Source organism: Paramormyrops kingsleyae, chromosome 17 (assembly GCF_048594095.1).
Source record: "Paramormyrops kingsleyae isolate MSU_618 chromosome 17, PKINGS_0.4, whole genome shotgun sequence".
Taxonomy (NCBI): Eukaryota; Metazoa; Chordata; class Actinopteri; order Osteoglossiformes; family Mormyridae; genus Paramormyrops; species Paramormyrops kingsleyae.
In genome coordinates, this window is record NC_132813.1 from 26,626,483 (window position 1) to 26,652,135 (window position 25,653).

The 25,653-nt window shown below is 46.9% G+C and overlaps 1 protein-coding gene and 1 long non-coding RNA gene across 2 annotated transcripts; one reads left to right on the top strand and one right to left on the bottom strand.

The window, feature by feature from the left end:
* The first annotated feature begins 9,266 nt into the window (after positions 1-9,266).
* Positions 9,267-12,443, top strand: LOC140578921 (uncharacterized). Its single transcript, XM_072701027.1, has one exon. The coding sequence runs from the start codon at positions 9,267-9,269 to the stop codon at positions 12,375-12,377; it is 3,111 nt and encodes a 1,036-aa protein (XP_072557128.1). The 3' UTR covers positions 12,378-12,443.
* Positions 12,444-15,188: 2,745 nt separating this feature from the next.
* LOC140579005 (uncharacterized) lies at positions 15,189-25,295 on the bottom strand. Its single transcript, XR_011983258.1, has 2 exons — positions 24,706-25,295; positions 15,189-17,081 (listed from the first exon to the last, which is right to left on the bottom strand). It is a non-coding gene; the product is annotated as an uncharacterized lncRNA (long non-coding RNA).
* Between the last annotated feature and the right edge of the window lie 358 nt (positions 25,296-25,653).

Here is a 25,653-nt window from a genome sequence, read left to right on the forward strand (position 1 = left end):
GTTTAATGTACATGGTGAAGCCTTCCCATACACGATGAAAACATGTTCTGGCACAATGAACAAAACAGGCCGTAGAGCTCACGGCTTTGTCATCGAGGGTGTTGACGGAAAGGTGTCCATACCATTACCAACACTGACAGAGTGTAATCAGATTCCGGATAACAGGAGTGAGATACCCACCCCAGAAGCTGCAGCTGCTCATCATCACCTAGCTCACATAGCCGCGCAAATACCCCCACTTGATTCAGAGGCAGATATTCTCCTCCTCGTAGGCCGTGATGTAATTCAGGCTCACAAGGTTCGACGCCAGGCAAATGGGCCCAATGAAGCACCTTATGCTCAAAAGCTTGATCTTGGATGGGTAGTTGTCGGGGATGTCTGTCTCTCGGGAGCTCACAGACCCACAGCGAGCTCCTACAAGACAAACATACTGGATAATGGCCGCCCCAGTCTTCTCTCTCCCTGGGGCAACAGAATCTACACAAAGGTGAAGATCACAGAAGAATGCCCCCTTTTTGAGAGCACACAGGTCAATGATAAACTGGGCAAACACATCTTTGAGCAAACTACTGACGATGACGATTTGGCACTCTCTGCAGAAGATAAGTCGTTTCTGGACATTATGCGCAGAAAGTTCACTAAAGATGATGCAAATAACTGGGTTGCCCCACTGCCTTTTCGTCATCCCCGACGTCGCTTGCCCAACAACAGAGAGCAGGCTTTCAACCGCCTCATGTCCATATGAAAGACATTAAAGAGAAAGCCAGAGATGAAGGACCATTATGTGGAGTTTATGAAAAGGATCTTCGACAAAGGTCACGCAGAAAGGGCCCCCCCTCTCAAACGCCACCAAGAATGCTGGTATCTCCCACACTTTGGTGTCTACCACCCCCAAAAGGTAGCAAAAATTAGAATAGTCTTCGATTCGAGCGCCCAGTTCGAAGATGTGTCCCTGAATCAAGTACTGTGTAAGGGCCCAGATCTCAATAACAGCCTTGTGGGTGTGCTGCTCAGATTCCGAGGTGACCCACATGCTGTGATGGCCGACGTGGAGCAGATGTTTCACAACTTCATGGTCAGAGAGGACCATCGTGATTATCTGCGTTTTTTGTGGTTCCGCGATCACGACCTGGATGGAGAAGTGGACGAGTTTCACATGACAGTTCATGTTTTTGGGAATTGCCCGTCCCCCTCAGTTGCTATCTATGGACTCAAGAAAACTGCTGTGGAGGGAGAGAAAGAATATGGCAGCGATGTAAGGGAATTTATTGAGCGTCACTTTTATGTAGATGACGGGCTAAAGTCATTTCCCTCCGAGACCCAGGCGATCGACGTCCTTCGCAGAACACAAAAAATGCTGGCTCAGTCTAACATCCGTCTTCACAAGATTTCGTCCAACAGCCCTGTAGTCGTCAGTGCCTTCCCAAGTGAAGATCTAGCCACAGATCCGCAGGAATTCCAACGTGGACAACATGCCCCACTCATTCAACGCAGCCTAGGCCTAGGCTGGGACCTGTCCAAAGACCAATTGTCATTTCGAGTTGAAATCAACGACAGGCCTTTCACCAAACGTGGTGTATTGTCAGTCATCAACAGTTTGTATGACCCACTTGGCTTCGCTGTGCCAGTCAGCGTCGAAGGCTGCTGCATTTTGAGAGAAATTTCTATGGACATTGGCGAATGGGATGCACCGCTGCCAAGAGAGAAACAGAACAAGTGGCAACAATGGAAAGATTTCCTAAAGCACTTACAACAGCTCAAGATCCCCCGCATGTATACATCCATCTCACTATCTGAATCCCAGAGAAAGGAAATGCATGTTTTTTGTGATGCTTCCACAAAAGCTGTTGGAGCCGTTGCTTACCTGAAACTCACAACCGGCAATGGGCACAGTGAAGTTGGGTTTCTTCTTGGAAAGGCCAGGCTAGCTCCAAAACCAGACATCACCATTCCAAGACTGGAACTCTGTGCTGCTGTGCTGGCTGTAGAAGTGGCGGAAATGGCCCAGCAGGAGCTTGACACTATTGTCGATGAGGTGAACTTCTACACTGACTCGAAGGTAGTCCTTGGATATATTTTCAATGAAAAGAGACGCTTTAATGTGTGTGTGCATAACTGTGTGGAGCGCATCAGGCGTTCTACCCAGACCCACCAATGGCATTAGGTGCCCACACAGCTAAACCCAGCTGACCATGCCACGCGAGCATTGCCCGCTGAGCATTGCCCGCTGAGCATTGCCCGCTGAGCATTGCCCGCTGAGCATTGCCCGCTGAGCATTGCCCGCTGAGCATTGCCCTACATGGCTCAGCGGACCTGCCTTCCTTACGGATTTAGGTCAACGACAAATACAGAAAGAACCTTTTGACCTTGTTTGCCCTGAAAACGACACCGAGCTGCACCCAGATATTGTTTCCTGTGCCACCTTTCTGTCAAAAAAAGAGCTTGGGACCACAAGGTTCGAGAGATTCTCAAATTGGAGTCGTCTGCTGAAAACTGTTGCCAGACTGCGGCATATCGCCAAATCCTGTAAAAGTGAACCAGAGGGCGCATGTCGTGGATGGCATAAGTGTACCAACTACGCTACAGAAGAACAGCTTCAGCAGGCTAAGGTCACTATCATTTGTGCAGTACAAAAAGAGGTGTATGTGGATGAAATCAAGCGCTTGGAGTGGAGTGAGTCCATTCGCACACAAAGTCCACATAGTAAGCTGAGTCCGTACATAGACGCTGATGCAGTTCTTAGGGTTGGCGGCCGGCTGACAAGAGCTCAACTGTCAACAGATGAAACACACCCCATGCTCATTCCCAGTAAACACCACATAACTCAGCTCATAATCAGACACTTTCATGCACAAGTATGTCACCAGGGCAGACACTTCACCGAAGGCGCAATCAGAGCTGCAGGTTTTTGGATTGTGGGTGGGAAAAGAGCCGTCAGTGGTGTTATTTTCGACTGTGTCATATGCCGCAGATTAAGAGGCAAGCAACAAGAACAGATCATGTCAGATCTACCAGAAGACAGAATGTGTACAGACCCTCCTTTCACGTGTGTGGGCCTAGATGTTTTTGGTCCGTGGCCTGTTACAGTCAGAAAGACACGAGGAGGGCAAGCAGAGGCCAAGAGATGGGCAGTGATCTTTACGTGTATGAGCACTCGTGCCATACATATTGAAGTGGTAGAAGCAATGGACACTTCATCTTTCATTAATGCTCTGCGCCGTTTCTTTGCCATTCGAGAGGTTGTTAAACTACTCAGATCCGATTGCGGCACAAACTTTGTGGGTGCTTGCAGAGAACTCCAAATCGGCAAGAAAGGCTGTCATAATGACAAAATCAATACGTCTTGGAGACAAGCTGTGAGTGGCAATTCAACCCTCCACATGCGTCGCACATGGCTGGATCTTGGGAGCGCATGATTGGCGTCAGTCGGCGGATCCTCGACGTAATGCTGCTGCAGCACGGAAACGCAAAGCTTACACATGAGGTGTTAGTGACATTCATGGCTGAGGTCACTGCAATAGTCAACTCAAGGCCGCTTACCACAGTCTCTGTTGACTCAGAGCATCCTGAGATTCTCACTCCTGCCATGCTACTCACACAAAAGGTCGGTGCCCCTTCAGTACCACCAGGCCAGTTCCACGACCAGGACCTGTTTAGAGCGCAATGGAGACGGGTACAGTACCTGGCTAACGTCTTCTGGGGACGATGGAGGAGAGAGTACCTCAGCGGACTACAGAGTCGTCGCAAGTGGAGGACACCAAAGCTCAACCTACAAATTGGAGATGTGGTCCTGCTCAAAGAGGGACAAGAAAACAGGATTGACTGGCCGCTAGGGCTAGTCATAAAGACCTTCCCCAGTCAAGATGGCAGAGTAAGGAAGATCGAAGTCAAGATCATCCGCAGTGGCGAATGTAGAGTGTACCTGAGACCCATCAGCTAAGAGCTAAGTCTGAAAGACTCTTGATATCGTTTGTAATAGCGGGAGTCAGTTTTAGTTGGTGTGACGTCCGCAGACGTCAGGCGGGGAGTATTCTGTCCCTCGGGTTATTTCGGAGGTATGTTTCTTTTTTATAAGTTTGTTATAGGACGGGTCATAATCATTCGTTCTGTAATTAATTGTAGCAACGGGTCAGTAAATATGTTTATTCCGGATCATCTCTGGGAAAAGCTTGCCATCTAGTGGTTTAACTAGGAAGCGTCGTGTAAGAGCTCAAGCAGGGGGTTTCCTCCCAGCGCGCGACAGGGAAGGTCCATTTCTCCGTGTCTCTGTGGATTCCTGCATCTGTTGCTCTTAAAAAGGCATAATCTGCAAGTGTGGCAAAAACGATTGATTGTTCTCACTTATTAGTAGCTTGTTCAGTAAAGTAATGAGTTTCTCGTGTGTTTAGTGAGTTCTGTTACATTACTAGCATAAGCTAGCTGTTGGTGCTATATTTAGCTTGCTAGCATGAAACATATCAGCACGCGGTGTTAGCTGCATTTCTTGACATGCTAGGCGGGTGTTATTGTCGATGCTGAGATTGGGTAGTGACTGTTTACATAAGACAACAATATTGAATGTAATCTTAGTGTATTTCTATGGAAAGGGGATACACTGTATTCTGTTTCTGTTATTACAGTTTTACAAAAAGAAAAAAGGATCAGTAAAGCTCTGAAGAATACGACACAGTCTCCCGAGTGTTCACTGAAGCCATTTAATGTTTAGCTCTCTGCATAAGCCGGATAGAGAAATTCAGATGAGGGCAGAAGAGTGGTACTTGGAGAGCCAAATATTTTCTGAGCTGGTACTTATTGCAAAAAGTCTGAGAACCCCTGATTTAGGGCCATAGTCCTACTGTACTTTCCCTGATGAAATACATTCTGCACATGGCAGATGACCAAGATTTGACGGTGATGTCTGAACCTTGTGAAAGTTTCAGTTAGGAGTTTGTTGTCTGATGCACAGTCCATCAAATCATCAAAAATTATCAAAGAGCCTGGGGGGAAATGCCCTTAATCTTCCCAGCTGTTAGGAAGTCCTTCTATAAATTTAGTTTCGACTGTCTGTTTGCGCAATTTGACATAAAGAGGCTGGTAGGAAGCATACAACCATGCAGTTTTCTTAACAGGTGCGCCAGTGAAACAGTGACTGGGAAATAGGTTTTCCCTGAAGAACTTGACCCCGCAATTATCGCCATAAATGCCATTTCTAAACGGTGATCAAAGTCAACCTCTGTCATACTGTTACCCCTCAGTGGCGGCTCAAAAAAGACGATGAAACGGTAGAGACCTCCTAAACTTTTAAATCTCCCCATGTCGCTCAGGGATTTAAAAAAAAAAGAAAACAGATACGATGATCCTAGACTCATTAGATAAAAAATGTTTTAATTATTTTTTTTTTATTCAGTATATTAAAATGAATTGTATGTTTCATTTTTTGAAAATCACAGTCGCACTGCATACATATAACAAATCATTTGTACAACTCACTTGTACAGTCTGACTCATTTAAGTGGGAATTCCGTTCCATCAACGTGTCTTAAGTGAATCCCTGCTGAGCTACCATGGTAACTTAGGCAAGTGAACAAATCTGCTCTGGACCAGGTTACAGTTTTTTCCAATTGCTAACATACTAAAATGACATGCATAGCACAATTATTTAAACTGACACACAGAGAGCAAAACCTCTTCTCAAGTCTCCAAAACTCTAAACACATTTTCTGCTTTACACACATTTTGCAATTCAAATGGCACTTTTTAAATGCACTGAACACGGTTCTCTGCATAAGACAGAACAATATGACATAAAGTCACATGTTTGCCATTTCAAAACACTGCCATTCAAAATGACACTACATGAGCTAATTGGCCAATATATGTGCCACCTGGCCAAACACCTCAATGGTTAATTGTTACCACTTCAATCAGGAAGTAAGCACTATAAAAAGACCACAGGTGAGCACCTTTTTTTTTTTTTACAATAACAATGGAAGACATTGCAAAGAGAGGAAGAGGGAGGGTGAGGATGAGAGGGGGAGGAACAGTGAGAGGTAGGCGTAGAGCTGGTAGAAGAGTTCATGGCCAAAGAAGACAACAACTTTCAAATGAAATCAGAGCAACCTTAGTTGATTATGTCATCAATCATGGGCTGACAATGCGAGAGGCTGGACATAGAGTGCAGCCCAACTTGAGCCATTTTACTGTCGCCTCTGTCATCCGGACATATAGAATGGAGTACAGGTATGTAACCAAAATATCTTTCACACTGTGCAGTACACCCCATGTCATAGTGTATCAGTAGGGTGACACCTGTTTACTTCATGAATGGCTGATGTCATACACTAACTGTACAAGTTTCCTGTACAATTTACTCTACTGTGGGGGAAATATCTTTAGGCTGCATTGTCCAAGCCCTATATTTTTGATTTTTTGTTTTTCTAAAGGACTGAGAGACACAACCATGGTGGAGGAAGGGGCCAAATGTTCACCAGGGTACAGGTATTCAGTATATTAAAATGAATTGTATGTTTCATTTTTTGAAAATCACAGTCGCACTGCATACATATAACAAATCATTTGTACAACTCACTTGTACAGTCTGACTCATTTAAGTGGGAATTCCGTTCCATCAACGTGTCTTAAGTGAATCCCTGCTGAGCTACCATGGTAACTTAGGCAAGTGAACAAATCTGCTCTGGACCAGGTTACAGTTTTTTCCAATTGCTAACATACTAAAATGACATGCATAGCACAATTATTTAAACTGACACACAGAGAGCAAAACCTCTTCTCAAGTCTCCAAAACTCTAAACACATTTACATTGTAGTATGGGGCAACGTGAGCTTTTATCATGCAGCCCCAGTCCAAAATTGGTTTGCTGACCACCCACCGTTTCTCGTGCAACACCTCCCACCATACTCACCATTTCTGAACCCCATAGAAGAGTTCTTTTCGGCATATTTTGTGAGCATATTTTTGTTCGCTCCAATGTAAATATATCTGCTGTGCATATGATAAACTGACTTGTTTGGTGAAAAATAAAAAAATAAATGCATGTGTGTGTATCTGCAAATATTTCTGTGCATGTGAACAATCTGAAGAATTTTCTACAATTTGAACTATTTTAGTATTGTGGCAAAGCATAATAAAGATGAATGCTTTTCATTATACCCAAGTGTGTAGTTGGTTAGACAAAAATCTGGTAATATGAATGACGTGCGTGCCATTTCGTGCCAAAGTTTGATTTTGATAATTCTATATGCAATTTTGGTTGCAGTGCTTCATTTTGCAGGATATATGAGGTATTTTGCAGTTTGGGTGTCTGGTTTTGTGAATTGTGTTAAGTATTTTGATAAAACCAGCCTAGTTTGCAAAATTGTGTTTTAGCAATTGGGAAAAAACTAACTGTTTCTGTCATTACCAGAAATGTTACACCTACTGAAAATGTAACTTCCGGTACTACACATGCGCATGCTTGCAACATCTGCGAGGAGGCATGCTATTTTAACGGCATCGCATTACATTTCATCATCTGTTGATTTTTGATGAGAACGTCGACAGCAAGAGGAAAGAGGAGATTTAACCGGATAATGATGAAGACCTTCGACTTTTACTCCACTTTAAATGGTTTTATTTCGCGCTTAATGCCCAATGTGCCTCAGAAAGAGTGACATAAAATACGCCGTATGGCCATCAATTTTACAGTCAAAGGTGAAATTACTTTAATGTTTTTCTCAATGTGCTAAATGAAATTACCATTATGTATTACATCCAGTTCGATGTGCTGTGAAGTTACTTAAACTAAGCCTGCTTTTTTTCTTCTTAGTCATTACTTTTCTTAATTGTATCAGTGTAATTACCACACACTTGTGTCAGTTATGGCAGATTTGTCTTGTGGTGCCAAAGGAAGTGGATTATATTTGTTTCTGACAGACTACCAATTGTTTTATCTTGGGCCAAACCGCACATCCATGAATGAGGATGAAAAGCGGTCTATCCTCATGGAGTACCACAATAACCCTGGAACTGGAAATCAACACGGTGTCCGAGGGACAGGGTTATTGCTGGATACTTCTGGCCAAAATTAAATATGGATGTGGCTGACTGGGTAAGTTGTTATACGTTTCATAATGATAGGCAACATAATCTATTAAGTCCTTGATGATTAATAAAATTGTGTAATTTCCACAATTATTGGTAACCCTTTACTTGACGTGGAACAAATACTTAATAATAATAATAATAATACATTTTATTTTAAAGGCACCTTTCAGAGCACACAAGGGCACTGTACACAATTATACAACGAAGAACAATCAGAATTAAAAAAAAAAAAGTATAAAAAGCTAAAAGAATTCACAGAGCGTAGGCACATTTAAACAGATGTGTTTTGAGTTTGGATTTAAAAAGTGAAAAGGAATTTATGTTTCTAATGTCATTTGGTAAGGAGTTCCATAGTTGGGGAGCAGAGCAACAGAATGCCCTGCTCCCCATAGTGACAAGGCAGGCAGAAGGGACGATGAGATGAATAGAGGAGGAAGACCTGAGGGAATGAGAGGGAGTAGCAATGTGAATAAGATCAGACAGGTATGGAGGAGCGAGGTTGTGGATGGCCTTAAATGAATAGAGGAGGATTTTGAAATTAATGCGTAAATGTACTGGGAGCCAGTGCAGCTGCTGCAGGACAGGGGTTATATGATGTATAGAAGGGGTTTTAGTAATAATACGAGCAGCAGAATTTTGAAGTAATTGAAGCGTTATAAAGTAATAAAACAACTCCCAATAAAACTGAATAAAACTAGGTAAAAAAAAAGGTGGAAATGCTGGCGTGTTTGACTGCCGCTGCTCTCCGGTGTATGTTTTGAAGCTCTGCGGCTTGTTTGTTTTCCGAGTTTTATTCAGTTTTATTTGTTTTACCTAGTTTTATTCAGTTTTATTGGGAGTTGTTTTATTACTTTATAACGCTTTACAAACTTACCTGGATAACACCTTTTGTAAAGCTGTACCTGCCAAACGCGGGCTCTCGCTCTCGCCTTCACGAGATCGGCTGTTTTGCCGTCCTCCGTGGCGGAGGTGTGGAAGCTCGGTTCGAGCCACAGGCTGCTTTGTGGAGGAGCAGACGGCAGAGGAGTTTCGGCAGCTCCGTAAATTCCTGGACCGTGAGGAAGACGAAGGGCCGTTTTACGGAGAGCGAAGGAGCGCTGGACGCAGCGGCTTCCACCCCCCCGAGGAGCTGTCTGCTGACCTGCAGCCCGGGGAGTTTGTGGGGCCACTGCAGTGTTTGAGAATGCCGCCGTTGCTGCAGTACTCCGCCTCTACCCTTCGCCAGCTCAACAACCGCTGCCTCCCGGACTGCGCTGCTTCTCTCCAACAGCTTGGACTCCTCCGCAGCTCCCGTCCTTCACATCGGGGATCTGGACGTATTTTTTCTTACCACAGCTCATCTGTGGACGCCATCCCGTCCATCTGGTCGTACCGCTCTGATACTTCCGCATTGCGTCATCACAACAACCTATACGTGAGTAGGTCCAACCTCCGCCCTGTTCCTCGCGCATCACAACTCACTGCAAATTCACGTCATCTGAACTTTTCCCTCCTCAACACCCGCTCCCTCAGCAAAAAGGAACTCATTTTAAATGAATACATCACAGACAATAAACTGGATTTTCTCTGTTTGACTGAAACCTGGCATAAACCTATGGACTATCTCTCCCTAAATCAGACCACACCCCCTGGATTCACTTTTGTTGAAAACCCCCGTTCTAAAGGGCGTGGCGGCGGCACAGCTGTTATTTTTAAAAAAGACATTAAATTAACCCCTCTCTCTCTCTCAAACTTTCACTCATTTGAATATACTGCTTTCAAACTGTCCGGTCCATCTCCACTTGTAACTGCTGTTATTTACCGCTCGCCGAAACCTGACCCCTCATTCCTAACAGACCTCACAGATTTTCTGACTCAGTTAAGTGCCATATCATCTTCCATCCTTCTGCTTGGTGACTTTAATTTCCACATTGACAATGTCAACTCCAAACCCGCTGCTGAATTCATGGACCTTCTTCAATTCTTCAACATTACTCAATATGTTAATTTCCCCACTCATACTCATGGTCACATTCTTGATTTGGTTTGCTCCAATGGTCCCACAATCAACAATCTCTCCAGCCATAATCTTTGCATATCTGACCACTTTGCCATAACTTTTAACATACAAATCCCACTCACAGCCCATAAAGCAAAACGTACAATAACCTTCAGAAATCTAAAATCCATTGACACTACTGCTCTTTCTGTTCTTCTTTCCTCTAAACTGCCTACCTTCCCTTCCCCTCTGTCTGATAACCCTTCTGAACTTGTCACTCATTACAATAATACCCTCTCCTACTGTCTTGACGAACTGGCCCCCACCAAAACTAAAACCGTCTCTTTCACTTATACTGCCCCCTGGTACACTCCTGAACTTCATCAAATGAAGTCTCGTAAGCGCCAGCTTGAGAGACTGTACAAGAAATCTGGTTTAACTGTTCATCTCCAAATTTACACAGATTACATACAGCAATACAAAGACACATTAAACTCTGCCCGGTCCAATTACTACTCCAACCTCATCTACTCAGGTTCCAATAACCCTAAAGCTCTCTTTTCCACAATAAACACACTCCTAAAGCCTAACAATACTAACTCATCTTCCTTCACCACTGACAAATGCAATCAATTTCAATCATTTTTTCAGTCCAAAATAGATTCTGTTTACAGTTCAATTGACCTTTCCTCCTCCCACACTGTTCCACCTGATCCTCCTCCGCCCCATCAACAGCTCTCTCATTTCACACCCATTTCCCCTGCTCACCTGACAAAACTGTTTTCTGGCATTAAAACTTCAACATGTTCCTTGGACCCTATTCCCTCTCCTCTCATCAAAGCCTGTCTTCCTGTTCTCTCTCCACTGATCACCCAAATTATAAACTCCTCCCTTTCCTCCGGTTCTGTTCCAAAGTCTCTCATGCTGGCTGCTATTACCCCCATTCTCAAAAAACCTACCCTTGACCCCGACAACTGTGCTAATTTCCGTCCCATATCCAACCTCCCCTTTCTGTCTAAAATCCTGGAACGTGTAGTTGCCGCCCAACTCCAAACCCACCTTACTTCCAACAGTCTCTATGAACCATTCCAGTCTGGATTCCGTCCTAAACACAGCACCGAAACAGCTCTACTCAAAATCACTAATGACCTTCTCCTCTCCTCTGACTCTGGCCACCTCTCCATCCTCATCCTCCTGGACCTCACTGCAGCCTTCGACACTATCAGTCACTCCATCCTCCTGTCTCGCCTCAAAAATTTACTGAACATCACCGGCTCTGCTCTCTTCTGGCTCCAGTCCTATCTCACAAATCGGCAACAGTTTATCCACATTAATCATTGCTCATCTACCATAGCCCCCGTGCAGCAGGGGGTTCCCCAGGGTTCGGTGCTTGGTCCTCTCCTTTTCATTCTCTACATCCTCCCTCTTGGCAATATCATTCGTCGTCACGGTCTCCGCTTTCATTGCTACGCTGACGACATCCAACTTTACATCTCCACAACATCCATCAACCCCAGCATCCACTCCACTCTCTCCCACTGTCTAACAGACATTAAAAACTGGATGAATCATAATTTCCTCAAACTAAACAGCGACAAAACAGACTTCATCATCATCGGTCCACACAACATCACCAAATCCTCACTACATTCCACTGTGCACTTTGATAACACCATACTCTCTCCATCCCCACTCATCCGTAACCTCGGTGTACTCCTAGATCCCACTCTTTCATTTGAACCCCACGTCAAGCACATAACCCGGACTACATTCTTTCACCTTAAAAACATAGCCCGTCTCCGCCCATCACTCACCTTCTCTGCCGCTGAAACTCTCATCCACGCATTCATCACATCCAGAATTGATTACTGCAATAGCATCCTCTACGGTTCACCATCCAAAACTCTCAATAGACTACAGTATATTCAGAATTCCGCTGCCCGGCTCCTTACCCAAACCCGCTCACGTGAACACATCACCCCTGTCCTCCAAAAGCTTCACTGGCTCCCCGTCCCTCAGCGCATCCACTTCAAAATCCTTCTCATCACATTCAAAGCACTCCACAACCTGGCCCCTTCTTACCTCACAGACCTGCTCCATCACCACACTCCATCTCGCTCCCTACGCTCATCCAGCTCGAACCTCCTGTCCCTGCCCTGTAGGACCAAGCTCCGAACCTGGGGGGACAGAGCCTTCTCCATCACTGCCCCCACCCTTTGGAACTCACTGCCCAAATCCCTCCGCGACTGCTCTGATCTCCCTACTTTTAAGAAAGAACTCAAAACTCACCTGTTTAAAATTGCTTTTAATGCTTGATTTTATGTTATAAATTGTGTGCTATTTTATTCTATTGTGTTGTGAAGCGTCTTTGAGTGTCTTGAAAAGCGCTTTATAAATAAAATATATTATTATTATTATTATAAGCTTATGGAGGGATTTTTTGGTCAGACCAAACAGAAGGGAATTGCAGTAGTCCAGTCGTGACGTGACTAAACTGTGAACAAGGACAGCGGTATGGGGGGTGAGGGAAGGACGGAGACGATTTATATTATGGAGATGGAAGTATGCGGACCGAGTGATATTGTTAATATGAGATTGAAAGGATAATGTGCTATCGAGGATGACACCCAGACTCTTAGCCTGAGGGGAGGGGGTGACACAAGAGTTATCGATTGTGATTGAAAAACTGTCAGCTTTAGAAATTGTTGATTTGGTACCAATCAGAAGAAATTCAGTTTTTTCACTGTTACATTTTAGGAAATTAGAAGAAAACCAAGATTTTAACTCATCAATGCAATCAGTAAGGGAAGAGGGTGGGAGGGTGGAATTGGGTTTACTAGTAAGATAGAGCTGGGTATCATCTGCGTAGCAATGAAAATGTATGTTGTATTTACGAAAAATATGTCTAATGGGGATGAGATAAATAATGAAAAGAATGGTCCCCAGGACAGAGCCCTGGGGCACACCAATGATAACTGGAGAGGGCTGGGATGTAAATGATTTAAGTTGAACAAATTGAGTGCGGCCTGAGAGATAAGATTTAACCAGTTTAAAGGAGTGTGAGTTATACCGATAGAAATTAATCTATTGAGAAGAACGGAATGAGATATAATGTCAAAGGCCGAACTCAGATCAAGTAGAATTAAAATGGTAAGTAAACTGGGGTCAGCTGCCATGAGGAGGTCATTGGTGATTTTAATAAGGGCAGTTTTAGTGCTATGTAGGAGGCGGAAACCAGACTGGAATTGTTTGTACAGGTTATTTTGAGTTAGGTACGAGTTGATTTGTGAGGCTACTATTTTTTCAAGAATTTTGGAGAGGTAAGGTAAGTTAGAAATAGGGCGGTAATTATTAAAGTTGTTAGGATCAAGACCTGTTTCTTTTTCAAAATTGGGGTGATAGCAGCGGTTTTAAAAGAGATAGGAACAATTCCAGTGGTAAGTGAAGAGTGAATAATAGCAGAAATAAGGGGAAGCAGAGAGGGGAGGCAGGCTTTAACCAGAACAGTAGGAAGGGGATCTAATTGACAGGTAGAAGATTACTTAGAGATAAGGTCTGAGATGTGTAAGTCAGTAGGAAGCTGGAAAGCAGAAAATGTATATGAAAACAGGTTGATATCAGAGGAGGTACTGGAAGAGGTGTGTGAGCCCAAATGCTGGTGGATCTTATGTATTTTCTCATTTAAAAATGATATTAAGGAATTACAGAATTGAACAGAATACAGGTGAGAGGGTAGGGAGTCTGGAGGCTTAATAATAGTGTTAAGCAGTGTAAACAAAGACTTGATGTTTCCTTCATTTGAGCATATGATACTAGAGTAGTAGCTGGATTTAGTTTGAGCAATACAACCCTTATAATGTGAAATATGATTATTGTACATCTCTCAATGAACAACAAGACCAGTATTCTTATGTAGACGCTCAAGTTGTCGACCTTTGGCTTTAAGAAGCCTTAATTCAGGAGTAAACCAGGGTGCAGAAACAGACCTGGTTTTCATAGGAGCTAAAGAGTTGAGAACAGTATTGAGATTATTGTTATAGTGAGAAACCAGATCATCAGGGGTGGATAAATTATGTATATTCAATATACTATCAATACCATCGGAAAGAGTATCTGGATTAATTTGCTTAATATTACGATACGAGATGATTCGTGGAAGCTTGGTTATAGAAACAGTAAGATTAATATTAAATGAAACAAAAAAATGATCAGTTATAGACAAAACATCAGCTGTACAATTGAAAGGGATGAGATCAGAGCAACAAACTAAATCCAAAATGTGACCTTTTCCATGAGTAGGAAAATTAATATGCTGCTGAAAACCAAAACTCTCCAGACAAGATGCAAAGTCTTTAGTGAGAGAGTGATTGATATTGTCCATGTGTATATTAAAATCACCCAGCAGTATTGTGTTGAGTGAGAGAGTAGATAAGTACGTAAGAAAATCAGCAAAGTCATTTATAAAGTCCGAGTTGGATTAAGGGGGGCGGTAGACAGAGGCAATAATGGTGGGAATAGGACCAGAAATTTGACACACAGTTTATTCAAAGGAGTTGTAGGCAGGAGCAGTCATCGGCTGGACTTTCCACTTCTCACGATAGATTATCGCGAGACCTCCTTCACGGCCAGAGTCACGAGGTTGCGAGATGTAAACAAACCCCGGAGGAGTAGCCTCGTGTAGTTGTGAAAAGTCATTAGGTTGTTGCCAAGTCTCAGTCAAACAAAGAAGATCTAACTAACAGTTGATGAGGAGATCCTAGATGAGATGCCTCTTGCTCGTAAGCGAGCGGATGTTTAATAATCCGAAGTTGACAGGGACGTTGTCATGGTTGTCGGAGTTGTTAGCTGACCTGGGGCTCGTTCTTCGTACGTCGCTAACTCAGTTAGCTGGATTTGATTGTTGACGATTTGGCATGATCTTGGATTGTTTGGTTCTTCGAAGCTCATCCTGGACTTGCTGTCATAGCAACAGGTGCGCAAGCTTAAACCTGCTCGGGAGCAGGCTTATTTCATGTAAACAGGATTAGATCGCGGCTTTATAACCGGAGGAGATAGGGAAGTCTGTGTTGGAGTACGATGCTCCACCGGGTCCGGATGAGAAGAGATCACACAGGGAGACTCTCAGTGTTACTTTTATTAATACTCCTTTATTCAGTAATGCATTCTATTGTTAATGCCTCTTATTGCTTTAATGCGAGCCGGCTCGGGAACAGACTGCTTACACACCCCCAGTGTGTCAGCTCAGCGTGTTCTGGCCAGTAAAGCTGTACTGTGTGTTATATACCTGCATTGTGCTTAGTTACTTCCTTGTTCTGATGTTGCTCAAAAGCGAAAGCATAATCAGCAGAGCTGGTACATTTCCATCTTAGCTTATTTCTAAGTTCTTAGAACCCTTGTTGTTTGCAGGTGTTCTCAGAACCTAATTGCATACTTGGCGTAAATATAACTTTTGTGGTTATAGGTGTTAGACTGTCTATCTTCTTGCAGTTGCTTAATGTCTTGCAGATATATTTTCCTGTCACGTACTCTGTCCACCCTCCTGCTTCTACCCCCATAAATTCCCCCTTTTGATCTCTGCACAGAGATCACCTAAAGGTTACAGAAATTTTAGGGTATCCCCCTTTTGATCTCCGCTAGGAGATCACCTTTTGGAACACCGTCTCCTCCTGGTCCCTGTTGGACCCTGGGCCGAGGAGGGGCATCATATGCATTCTGAGGGGTTCATGCTTCTCTATGGTGGAGGAGATCAGGCAGACTGACAGAGCACACCCACAAGTGACTAAAATTGCAGCAAATGTAGCTATAGAAATTAAAAGCGAAGTTATTACTCCCTTCCATTGTCTGTTCTCGGGCCGTCTCGGCCATCCAATTCAACCAGAGATTACTGTCTTTATATCCTGTGGCTAGTTCTAAAATGTCTAGGGGATTTAACGTGGTGTAGTCTACCTGCACTACTCGGGTGTCGTTTGTGGTTTGACCTGGGCCCTTTACGGGAGACCCAGGAGGTCTGTTGGCCGTTCTGGGAGGATCCACAAAATCAATCCTGATCACTCCCCATGGATCTTTCCCGGAAACCTCCGCTCCCAGTCTTAAGTAGAGGGAAGGCCTCCTATCAGGGCCTGAGAAGTACTGCCCCAAAGACAGGGCCAGTGGATTCCAACCTAATGTCCCTGTGTGGCCTTCTCGGGAGAAGGTGACGTTGCGCCACCACTCCTTCCAGGGCCTCCCCCACTCATTATCCCCCCAGACTGGGCCGTGCGGCTGCCACGCCCCGGTATACTTAGCCACCATGTGCCAACCACACGTCGGTGTTCCGGGGTATTGGCGCCCATTACAGGCTTCGTTGAATTCAGCCTCAACGCAGAGCCAGACGTTGTACCCTTAATACGAGGCGTTGTGGCCTCCGCAATCAATCACGTCACAGAGATCGAACAGAAATGTGGCGCTGGTGCCTTTGATATACCGCAACTTCAGAATCCCCCACCTCTCCTCACATGATTTACGGGGGCCCCATGTTTGGACAATGGAAAGCCATACACACATAACTACAAGCGTTCTAAATATTCTATATAACACACTCATTCCCCCCAGAGTCCCCCTTTTCATCTGCTGGTTCTTCATCCTGATCTGCGCTGGTGAGGACTGCTGGTTCTTCAACCAGCCAGGGGTAGACTGCCCTGCTGGTCTTTCAGGTCGGGGATTATTCTGCCCCTGTGGTGACCTGAGTTGGTCCTGGCTCTTCCGAGTCAGGCAGTTCTTCCCCTTGCGTGAGGTCTTCCTGGATCTCTCCCACCGCTCATCCTGGCTCCTGGGCTGCGGTGCACTGGCTCCAATGGTACCACGTGTCTCCTTTTCCCTTCAACCGCACTGCGTGGGATGTCCTTTCGACGACTTGGAAGGGGCCGGTCCACCTGGGCTCTGACCACTTCCTTTTGATGACTTTCAGCAGGACCCACTCCCCAGTGTGTGGTTTGGCCGCGGCTGCCTCTGGTGCAGTTCCCTGGACTTGTTGGGAGAAACCTGAAACGAGAACTTGCAAGCCATCATAGTATGCTCTGTATCCCCGCCCCCGTGTCTCATCAGGGGTCCAGGCCAGCTCCTTCACCGGGCCCGGAAACTGCCTGCTTATCTGCAGTTCAAATGGGGTGAACCCGGTTCCCCGGTTTACGGAACACCTTGCGGACATTGATGCCAGTGGCAACGCATCGACCTAATTCAGTTTTGTCTGTGCACAGATTTTAGCCAATTTCTGTTTGATAGTTTGGTTCATCCGCTCCACCTTCCCCTGGGACTGTGGGTGATAAACCGTTCCGAACGCGTGTTTCAACCCCAAGGCCTTCTCTACCCGCCTCAGGTCCTCATTTTTAAAGTGTGTCCCGTTGTCTGACCGGATTCTGTTGGGGAACCCATGCCGTGGTATGTACTGGTTGATCAAAAATTTCACCACGGAGGCTCCATCCTCCCTTCTTGTGGGCCATGCTTCTGGCCACCCAGAGAACGCATCCACGCACATCAGCACATACCGGAATCCCCTCGCCGAAACCACCATATCTGTATAGTCTATGACTATTTCTTCCCCTGCTTTGGCACACCTGGGGAATTGTCCCTGTCCCGGTTTGACCGTGGAGCGTGGGTTGTACATTACGCAAATAGTACAACTTTTCACATGCTCTCTCACCATGTCCTTCATGAATGGGTGCCACCACCCTGTCAAGTTACTCAGCATCTGTTTCACTCCCGCATGCCCCACCCCATGGGCTTCCTCCAGCACTGTCTGGCGGAGGTTGCTTGGGAGGGCTGGCTTACCCTCTTTATTCTGCCACAAACCGTCCTTCTGCTGTCCCCCTCTCTCTCTCCACATTGTCATTTCCTCTGGGGAAGCTTTCTGTTGTTCTCCCTTCACTACTTCCAAGGTCAGTCGGGGCTGCGGCTGAACCTCTTCCTCCACCGTGACCAGTTGTCTGGCCACTGTGTAGCCTGCAACTCGTTTTGCTTCCTCGTCTGCTACTTGATTACCTCGGGCGACCGCTGTCCCCGTGCCCTCGTGACCTTTACATTTCACCACTGCTACTCGAGCAGGCAGCAGCAAAGCTTCTGCAAGCTCTCTCATTTCCGTTTCATGCTTGATCGGCTTGTTTCCTGCTGTCAAAAACCCCGCTCTCAGCCACTGACTCAATTCTACGTGCACAGCTCCCACTGCGTAGGCTGAATAAATAGTAACTTCCTTTCCTTCTGCTAGTTTCAAAGCCTCAATTACTGCAACCACCTCTGCTCTCTGGGCAGACTGCGCTCCTGTCAGCTTTTCAGCCTTCAAAGTGACGTATGTCTGATCTTGCCTTGCCACTACCGCGTACCCTGCTTGCAAACTTCCTGTCTCCGTCCTGAAGCAACAACCGTCTGTGAACCACTCCTCCGTTCCAAATCTCCTCTGACCTTCTCCTCCTTCTGTACCCTTAACTCGCACACATGAGGTTCTCCCCCTCCCATTCGGTCTGCCATGTTGATCCCTTCATGGCTGAAATGTAAATTTGGTGCTTCCAAGATTTTGCTGAGCCTCTGTTGTCTGAGTGATATCATGGTAAATGTCTGTGAGTTTACGTATGCCACCACACTATGTGAGGTTAGGACGTGCAGTGCGTGTCCCATCACTATGTGTGCTGTTTTTTGAATGATCTTCGCAATTCCTGCTGCGTGCCTGGTGCATGCAGGGTGCCTTTTTTCCGTGGTGTCAAGTTTTATGCTCAGGTACATCAGTGCTCTCCTCTCTCCCCCTTTATTCTGCCACAAACCGTCCTTCTGCTGTCCCCCTCTCTCTCTCCACATTGTCATTTCCTCTGGGGAAGCTTTCTGTTGTTCTCCCTTCACTACTTCCAAGGTCAGTCGGGGCTGCGGCTGAACCTCTTCCTCCACCGTGACCAGTTGTCTGGCCACTGTGTAGCCTGCAACTCGTTTTGCTTCCTCGTCTGCTACTTGATTACCTCGGGCGACCGCTGTCCCCGTGCCCTCGTGACCTTTACATTTCACCACTGCTACTCGAGCAGGCAGCAGCAAAGCTTCTGCAAGCTCTCTCATTTCCGTTTCATGCTTGATCGGCTTGTTTCCTGCTGTCAAAAACCCCGCTCTCAGCCACTGACTCAATTCTACGTGCACAGCTCCCACTGCGTAGGCTGAATAAATAGTAACTTCCTTTCCTTCTGCTAGTTTCAAAGCCTCAATTACTGCAACCACCTCTGCTCTCTGGGCAGACTGCGCTCCTGTCAGCTTTTCAGCCTTCAAAGTGACGTATGTCTGATCTTGCCTTGCCACTACCGCGTACCCTGCTTGCAAACTTCCTGTCTCCGTCCTGAAGCAACAACCGTCTGTGAACCACTCCTCCGTTCCAAATCTCCTCTGACCTTCTCCTCCTTCTGTACCCTTAACTCGCACACATGAGGTTCTCCCCCTCCCATTCGGTCTGCCATGTTGATCCCTTCATGGCTGAAATGTAAATTTGGTGCTTCCAAGATTTTGCTGAGCCTCTGTTGTCTGAGTGATATCATGGTAAATGTCTGTGAGTTTACGTATGCCACCACACTATGTGAGGTTAGGACGTGCAGTGCGTGTCCCATCACTATGTGTGCTGTTTTTTGAATGATCTTCGCAATTCCTGCTGCGTGCCTGGTGCATGCAGGGTGCCTTTTTTCCGTGGTGTCAAGTTTTATGCTCAGGTACATCAGTGCTCTCCTCTCTCCCCCTTTTTTCTGAAACAGGATGGCATTGGCGACATCTTCTGTTTCAGAAACATCAAGATAGAAGGGGAGGGAGTAGTCTGGCAGGGCTAGATCCGCTGCCTGTGCGAGGCGTTGTTTCAGGGCTATGAAAGCCTCTTCCGCAGCCTGGTCCCAGGCGAGGAACGCCCCAAGGCGGCGGAGGCCGTGTTCACGGACCAGGCGTCGGAGGGGCTGAGTAAGCCCCGTGTAGTCAGGAATATACGTGCGGCTGTACCCTGTAAGTCCTAGGAAGGACAGCATGTCCTTTACTGTGGTGGGCTTCGGGTGGTGTAGGATACTGGACCGATGGGCTGGGGAGAGACCTGTCCCTGCGCTAGACAGCACTCGACCTAGGAATGAAACAATGGTCCGCGCAACCTGCAACTTGTCCTTACTGACCTTAAATCCTCTGCCTGACAACCGGAGCAACACAGCTCTCGTCCCCTGCAGGGCCGCCTCTGCAGATGGTGCCGCGATGAGAAGGTCATCTACGTACTGTACAAGGGTGACGCCATCCGGGAGGGGACATCCCTCCAGGGCCTGTTTCAAAACCTGATTGAAGATACCGGGAGAGAGAGCAAACCCCTGTGGCAGCCTAGTGTAGCGCAGTTGGCACCCCCTGTATGTGAAGGAGAAAATGTCTCTGCACTCCTCAGCGAGTGGGAGACAGAAAAAAGCGTTAGCCAAATCAATGCATGTAAACCATTTCTGGTGCGGAGTCAGATTAGTGAGTGCCACATAAGGATTTGGGACTGGGACGGTGGGAGTGAGCAGGAGATTGTTCACGGCGCGCAGGTCGTGTGCCATACGGTACTTCCCTGAACCTGCCTTTTCAACTGGGAGGATAGGCGTGTTCCATTCTGATGTGGACGCCTCCAACACCCCTCCCCTCAGCAGGCCTTCTATCGTCTCAGCTATTCCCTCCTCTGCCACTGGTTTGTGAGGGTACTGTTTAATCCACAGGGGGCCTTCCCCAGGGCGCAGTTGGAACTGCACCGGGGGACAATCGATCAGCCCGACATCTGTGGGACTGGTGGACCATAGGGAATCGGGCAATGCAGCTAGCAGGGCTGCTGCTTTTGGATGGTCCATCTTTTCACGCCCGTGATCCCTCGTTATCTGTTCATGCTGTAGGAGAGCAGTGTCTTGTGCAGTGACCTGAATGCAAAACGTATTACAGGAGGGCGAGAAGGAAATTTGTGGGACCTGGGTCGGAGCCCAGTCCCAGGCGTCCCTGGCTCTTTTTACCATTGGCCCTAAGTCTTTAGCCTGATGCTTAGGGTGGAGGGCCAGGGAGACGTGAGGGACGGCTTCCTGGCCCATTCGGTACCAGGGAAGCTGTTCTGCAGTTAAATTGGTGGTTGAGGCCACCCCTTCAGGACCCACGTATATATTTTCAGAGGCAACTTGCCACTGGCGGCCTTCCAGTTGCTCTGCAAAGAGTTCTCCGTACCATTCGGTGTCATCCCTATCATAGAAAAGGGTCACATGGGGAGGGTCGGGCGGAGGCACATAAGGCTCTAGGAGCGAGATCCAGGGCCGCCACACAGAGTAAGCTGCCAAAATACCCATCAGGCTGGGTTCTATCAGGGCCCAGTAAATGTCAGCCAGCGGCTGTTCTTGGACGGGCTGCATCAGACACTGCCCCATCCCCCATGTCTGCGTACTGCAGCGGATGCGTGTACCCCCCGGCAAGGTGACAACCAGTCCATCAGCGCTGCACAGAATTGATGCTCCCAGCTTCACCAACATGTCTCTCCCCAGCAAGTTCACAGGCACAGAGGGAGACACAAGAAAGGGGTGGAGCAAAGTCTGTTTCCCCACCACCACCTTAACTGGCTTGGTCACTGGCAGTCTCTGTTCCTCCCCCGAGAAGCCCACAACGGTCACTGTAGATGTAGACAGGAGATGTTGTTCTGGGGCCACGATGAGGGTGGAATACGTGGCTCCGGTGTCTACTAGGAACGGCAGTTCTTTGTCCATGACCAAGAGAGGGAGCATGGGGTCTGCCTCCCCTGCTCCCTGGGCCACCCGTGGGGACCGTCAGTCTTGATTGGGGTCCCAGCCCCAGTCGTCGCTGGCCAGGAACGGGAATTGCCCCGCAGCGACCACGCCCTGTGCGGTGGGGACTGCTTGCGCGTGCGGCACTATCACCTGTGGGGCCACGGCCGGCCCCTGACCACCGGGACGGGCACCTCCGGCCTGACCCGCTGCATTCGCAGAACACACAAAATCACGGGTCCAGTGTCCAGTTCCCCCACACCTGTAACAGGTCCCTGGCCGCTGTCCACCTTGCAATGCACCCCTTCTCACGGCCCGGCCCCTGTTTCCCCGGCCCCAACCTCCCCGGCCTCGACCCCATTGTTGGCCCCACCCGCCCTGTTGGTAGGTGGGGGGTCCATACCACGGACCGGGTGGTTGAAATTGGGGTCCCTCTGGTTGTGCCCCAGCCACCATTTGTTTACTCTGTCCCTTCTTTTTCTCGTCATTCGCCTTTTTCCTGGCCTCACCCACCTGGAGTTTCAATAACTGTGTCTGTAACTGTTTTACCTCACTCTCCTCCTTATGTACGTCCTCCTTTGCCCTCTGTAAATGATGGACCAGGTGTCTATCCCACACCTGGGAGTCTGCCCCTGGGAGGTCAGGACTGTCGAACATTATGGTCCTCACCCTCTCGGGAACGCCTTCAAGAACTGCATGCCTAAACCACTCTCGCTGAAATCACTCTCGCCCCGGATGGCACCCCGTCCGCCGGGTCCAGTCCTCCTTACACTGATCCAAATACTCTCTCGGGTGTAATTTGGGGTCCCAGAAAAACTTCGGGACCACTGCTCCACTGGGCGCAGGGAACATCTCTCGCAGGGCGTCACCCAATTTCATTATCACTCTGGTCAGTTCTATGTTATCCTCTCGCCTAAGAATTCCTGCTCTTCCCTCTAATTCTAATAAAGTGTGTTTGCCCATGGCCCTGGCGGCCACGGCACGAAAATCTCCTAGGGCCAATTTCTGACCCGTAGTCAGCTGGTCCAGCTTCTCTAACCATTGTCCTCCTCCCTCTGCAGCTGGAGGTAATTTATCTGTAAGCGCCTGGACATCTCCTATGGAGAATGGCTTATATTTATCGCACATCTGACCTGCCTCCCGCAGGAGGGGGAACTGTGTAGCCTCCCGAGTTTTAGATCTAGTTGTCATATGGTGTCTGCGGTCTTTCCCTCCTAGCACCTTTCTCAATTCTTCCGTGGCCTCTCGCTCTCGCTCAATTTCCTCCCGTACCCGTGTTATACTCTCCTCATATTCTCTTATCAGTTCCTCGTCGCAGTCCCGAGGAGGGTAGTCCTCCAACATCCCTGACACTATCCCTCCTATTCTGATTTCGGTACTTTCCTGATCCTCAGTACATTCTGCAATTTTTTTTTCCAAAACCACATGTAATGTCCCCGCTATTTCGACTCTGGTACTTCTCTGCCCATTCACTAGAGCACACGGGTTCTGTTTCCGTGACGCCTGGCCCTTTCGTCTCTCTATCTGAGCCCTTTGTACTCGTGCCCCGAATGCCTTTGTTGTTGGACATTCGTCCTCTCCCTCAGTCTCCGTTCCCTGACTGTCATTCAGTTCCCTTGTCACACCTGGGTCATCTCTTCCCTTTCCTTCTGAACCTTCTGTTCGGGAGCCGTCATACATCTGTCCCTGTCCCCGTCTTTCTGATTCAATTAGGACGGTTCCCGACGTTATAGTAAATTGAGGACACATATGTGTGACTGGGACCACTGGGGCGGAGGGCACCGTCCCTCCACTAGAGTAAGCGGGAGGGTCATCCGAACACGTTTTGTTTTTATTCTCTGACGGCCCCTTTTGCTCCATCGGCTCCCTATGTAAATGATCTGTCCCTTGCCACAACATTGCCAATTTCCACCATACTCTCTTTTCCTCTCCTACCTTTTTCTCCTGTTTTTCCCATTTCCCTTTTTTAAACATCCCCACTTCATTTTTGTGACGGACTGCTTCTTTTACCTGCCTTCTGTGTTCTTTTTCCTGTAACCAGAGTAATTCTCCTAAAGATCATCTATCCTCTGGCTTATACCCTGCACATCTCATTACTCTCATCATTCTTTCCCTGGCATCTGCCACCACCTTTTCCCTATCCTTTTCGCCTACTTCTTCCGATATCGTCACCTCCATAAGTTTCATTTGATCTGACAGAGTTTTCCATGGGCTTTTGGGACTATTTCCCCAGCCTCCGTCGTCCAATTCCCTATTGAATTCACCGTCCATTTTACTTTTTCTGACTCATCCAATAATGCTGTATATTCTTCCCTATGATTTTCCACCCACACTTCTTACACTGTTTTTGCGTTTGAGAATGTCCTATTACCAAACACCACAGTTTCTCCAGACTTACTGCTTATTCTCCCCTCGTGTATATATACCTTTCGGGGATTCTACCCCGAGACCTTAATTCAGAACTTTAGGGACCCTTTGTCCCTAATTTTTCATCCCTCTTTACCGAGATTCTGACTCAGACTTTTAGGGACCTCTGTCCCTGACTCCTCATCCCTTTACTTTTCCGAGATTCTGACTCAGACTTTTAGGGACCTCTGTCCCTGACTCCTCATCCCTTTACTTTTCGGGGATCCTACCCCCGGGATTTTAACCCAGCCCACTGGACCCTGTCCAGTGCACTACCGCCCGTCGACTAGTAGGGGGGTTGCCAAACCAAGGATTTCACCGTCTTCCCTTCTGAAATTATCACCGTCTTCCCTTCTGAAATTATCTACAATCACGTCTCTAACACTTTAAGTCTCCGTAAAATCAGACAGACAGACCGATAGGACACATCAGAATACTTTTTTTAGTATGTTCAATATGCAGATTTCGATAAAACAGGCTCTGCTTACCTTTTTACTTGGGTACCCTGTATACTTCCGTGTCCAGTCAAGCCTTGTCCACTTTAGCCGAATGATGGTGTCCTTCTCATCCCGGACGAGCCCCCAAATTGTTGGAGTACGATGCTCCACCGGGTCCGGATGAGAAGAGATCACACAGGGAGACTCTCAGTGTTACTTTTATTAATACTCCTTTATTCAGTAATGCATTCTATTGTTAATGCCTCTTATTGCTTTAATGCGAGCCGGCTCGGGAACAGACTGCTTACACACCCCCAGTGTGTCAGCTCAGCGTGTTCTGGCCAGTAAAGCTGTACTGTGTGTTATACAGTATACCTGCATTGTGCTTAGTTACTTCCTTGTTCTGATGTTGCTCAAAAGCGAAAGCATAATCAGCAGAGCTGGTACATTTCCATCTTAGCTTATTTCTAAGTTCTTAGAACCCTTGTTGTTTGCAGGTGTTCTCAGAACCTAATTGCATACTTGGCGTAAATATAACTTTTGTGGTTATAGGTGTTAGACTGTCTATCTTCTTGCAGTTGCTTAATGTCTTGCAGATATATTTTCCTGTCACGTACTCTGTCCACCCTCCTGCTTCTACCCCCACATCTGTCGCAGCCATGTCTTGTCCATTTTTACGACAGCAACCTGTTGTGGAAGGTGCAAGAACAATTCGCAGAGCTTTTCGAATTAATCGCGTATTGCGGGATAGACAGGATCCTTTGGCGCAGTGCGAAAGTGTAATTGTTGAGAGATATTGTTTTTCTCGTGAGGGTGTTATTTACATCATTAATTTGTTGGAACCCCACATTAAGTGCTCAACACGGAGGAGTCGGACTTTGACAACTGCACAGACTGTGTGCATTGCCCTGAGATTCTTTGCGAGTGGCACTTTCCTTTACACTATTGGAGATGCAGAGAACTTAGTGAAAAGTGCTGTCTGTCGTGCCATTCGCAAAG

Coding starts and splice junctions, on each gene's coding strand:
- LOC140578921 (XM_072701027.1), top strand. CDS start 9,267: ATGCCGCCGTTGCTGCAGTACTCCGCCTCTACCCTTCGCCAGCTCAAC.